Source organism: Coturnix japonica, unplaced genomic scaffold (genome assembly GCF_001577835.2).
Source record: "Coturnix japonica isolate 7356 unplaced genomic scaffold, Coturnix japonica 2.1 chrUnrandom650, whole genome shotgun sequence".
NCBI lineage: Eukaryota > Metazoa > Chordata > Aves > Galliformes > Phasianidae > Coturnix > Coturnix japonica.
This window is the reverse complement of record NW_015440016.1, coordinates 11,116-14,458: the sequence shown is the minus strand read 5'-3', so window position 1 is coordinate 14,458 and position 3,343 is coordinate 11,116. Positions and strand designations below refer to the sequence as shown.

The following is a 3,343-nucleotide window of genomic DNA, read 5'->3' as shown; positions in this document are numbered from 1 at the left end:
CATTGACTCCCATTGCCTCCCATTGCCTCCCATTGCCCCCCATTGCCCCCCATTGACTCCCATTGCCCCCCCAGTTCCCTCCCAGTCCATCCCAGTCTATCCCAGTCCCCTCCCAGTCCCTCCTATTGGGCTCCTATTGCCCCCCATTGGCTCCTATTGCCTCCCATTGCCCCCCATTGGGCTCCCAGTCCATCCCAGTCCATCCCAGTCTATCCCAGTCCCCTCCCAGTCCCTCCTATTGGGCTCCTATTGCCCCCCATTGCCTCCTATTGCCTCCCATTGCCTCCCATTGCCCCCCATTGCCTCCCATTGACTCTCATTGCCCCCCATTGCCCCCCAGTATAACCCATTGCCTCCCATTGCCTCCCAGTCCATCCCAGTATAACCCAGTATAACCCATTGCCTCCCATGTAGCCAGATGACGAGCATCACGCAGACCGACATCATCAGCACCCTGCAGTCCCTCAACATGGTCAAGTACTGGAAGGGGCAGCACGTCATCTGCGTCACCCCCAAACTGGTGGAGGAGCATCTCAAGAGCGCCCAGTACAAGAAACCCCCCATTACAGGTCATTAACTCATTAACAACCCTTCATTAACGACCCCATCACGTTAATTAACCTCTTCTGTGGTCATTAGTGCCCTTTGTTCGTTAATTAGCGCCTCCTATGGTAGTTAATTAGGGCTCTTTATCCCTCCCCCCCCCCCTCCTTATACTCGTTAACTACCTCAACTCCCTTCCATTGCTCCCTCCCCCCATTATGGGTAATTAACTCATTAACAACCCCTCGTTAACGACCCCAACCCCCCCCATGATGTTAATTAACCTCTTCTGTGTTAATTAGTGCCCTGTCTTTGTTAATTAGTGCTTCCTATGGTAATTAATTAGGGCTCTTTATCCCTCCCCCCCCTCCCCTTTATACAGGTTAACTACCTCAACTCCCTTCCATTGCTCCCTCCCCCCATTATGGGTAATTAACTAATTAACAGCCCCTCGTTAACGACCCCAACCCCCCTCATGATGTTAATTAACCTCTTCTGTGTTCATTAGTGCCCTTTGTTCGTTAATTAGTGCCTCCTACATAGACTCCCATTGACTTCCCGTTGACTCCCATTGACTCCATAACTCCCATTGACTCCCATTACTTCATTGACCCCCATTAGGCGTCCATTGACTCCCATTGACTCCCATTGACTCCACATAGACTTCTCCAGTGACTCCATTGACTTCCCATTGACTCCCAATAGACCTCCCATTGACTCCCATTGACTCCCATTACCTGCGCACAGTCCATGCTGATACCCCATATAACCCCATTGACTCCCATATACCCCCAATAGACTCCCATATACCCCCATAGTAACCCCATATACCCCCATAGTTAATCCCCATATAAACCCCTATAACCCGATTAACTCCCCATTATAACCCCATATAACCCATTAACTCCCATATGTATACCTCCATATAACCCCATATACCCCCAGCCTATAACCCCATATAACCCATTATACGCCCCATTACATCCCCATATAACCCCCTATAGGACCCCCTATAACCCCATATAACCCCCATATAACCCATATACCCCCATATAACCCCATATGACCCCATATAACCCCATTTGACTCCCATGACTCCCATTGACTCCCATTACCTGCCCGCATCCATTTGCTGGATACCCCATATAAACCCATTCCCCCCCATATAACCCCATTACCCCATATATCCCCATATAACCCCATATAACCCATTAAACCCCCATATAACCCCATTATCCCCCATTATCCCCATATAACCCATTAACTCCCATAATAACCCGATATAACCCCATAGTGATCCATATAACCCCATATAAGCCCATAAACCCCACAGCGCCCCCTGGTGGCCACTGCATGTAACTACACCCATAGAGCCCATCACTCCACCAGCGCACCTAGGTGCGCCACTGCCAGTAACTACACCCATAGAACCCCATAGACGCCAGATAACCCCCATATATCCCATATAAACCCCATATAAACCCCAGATAACCCCATATAAAACCCCATTAACTCCCAATATAACCGCCATATAACCCATTAAATCCCATGACTCCAGATTTACCCCATATACCCCCATTGGAAACCCCCATTACCTGCGCACCAGTCCCATTGCTGATAGCGCAGATATCCGACTCACGCTCTGCTGGGAACCCATTGGCAGGCAGACGCTGCTGGGGGGGGGGGTGTATTAAAACCCCTAAAAAACCCCCAAAGAATCACCCCGATTTTCACCCCAAATCCGACCCCCCTGTCCCCCCTTATCTCAGTCCGTTCTTTCCATTTTTGCCCATTTTGAGCCGGGTTTGTGACCGTTTTTTGTTCTGTTTAAAGCACTTTTTTTCCTACCTCCGCCGCTTCGGAGGAACGGGACGTTTTGAGGCGGGACAGGCCGCGCTTCGAACGTTCCGCCATTTTGTGGTGACCGGAAGCGCCTGGGGAGCGAGCTTCCGGTCCTCTATGGGAACGACTTCCGTACTCTATGGTGTCCTCGCTGCTGGAGGACTTCCGGTCCTCTATTGTGCCGCGATGTGGATGACTTCCGGTCTCAGTGGTGTCCGCGCTGGGAGCGACTTCCGGTCCTTCTATGGTGCCGCGATGTGACGAGCTTCCGGTCCTCAGTGGGTGCCCGGCGCATGGAACACTTCCAGGTACTCTATTGGTCCCCTCATTGGGACGCTCTAGGAGCTTGAGGTTTCCTCCAGGCCTCTCTATCGTTTCCGGGACGCTCTAGGCCGATGACTTCCGGTACTCTATGTCGCTGTTGCCCCTCTGGCATCTCTTCCCCCCCCTCTTATGGTCTCAGCCCCCCCATAAGCAGCCCAGGGACCCATGAATGGGAAGAAAAAGGCTTATTGGGGGGGGGGGCTCTTGATGGGGCAGCCCGTGGGGTGTGCTATGGGCAGTATGGGCAGCCCAATGGTGCTATGGGCAAGCCTTAATAGTGGCAGCCAGGAGTGCTATGGGGCAGCCTTGTTTCTGTGGGCACCATGGGGCAGCCAATGGTGCTTGCTATGGGGCAGCTATGGGGCACCCAGGGGTTCTATGGGGGCCGTAGGGGGGCACCCATGGGTGCTTATGGGTTCTATGGGGTTCTATGGGGCGGCTATGGGCGCTATGGGGTTCCCTTATGGAGTCACTTCTTGGCTATCTTGGTCTGTTTGTGCTTCGGAGGAAAGCCCCCAGCGCAGGACAGATGGAGTCCACTATAAAAAAGGGAGGGGGGGGGGGGGAGAGATGAATGAGCGTTAAAATTAATTTAACATGTTAGGAGGTTGCTAATTAAAACAAAAGACCGGGG

At 52.2% G+C, this 3,343-nt stretch overlaps 1 protein-coding gene across 1 annotated transcript in view; it reads left to right on the top strand.

The window, feature by feature from the left end:
* The window catches only part of KAT8 (lysine acetyltransferase 8), a 15,663-nt gene extending 15,039 nt beyond the window's left edge, over positions 1–624 (top strand). The window contains exon 9 of the mRNA XM_015851032.2: positions 391–624. Within this exon, the coding sequence (XP_015706518.1) occupies positions 391–577 (187 nt within the window). The 3' untranslated portion in view covers positions 578–624. The remainder of the gene's footprint in view (positions 1–390) is intronic.
* Positions 625–3,343: the final 2,719 nt, after the last annotated feature.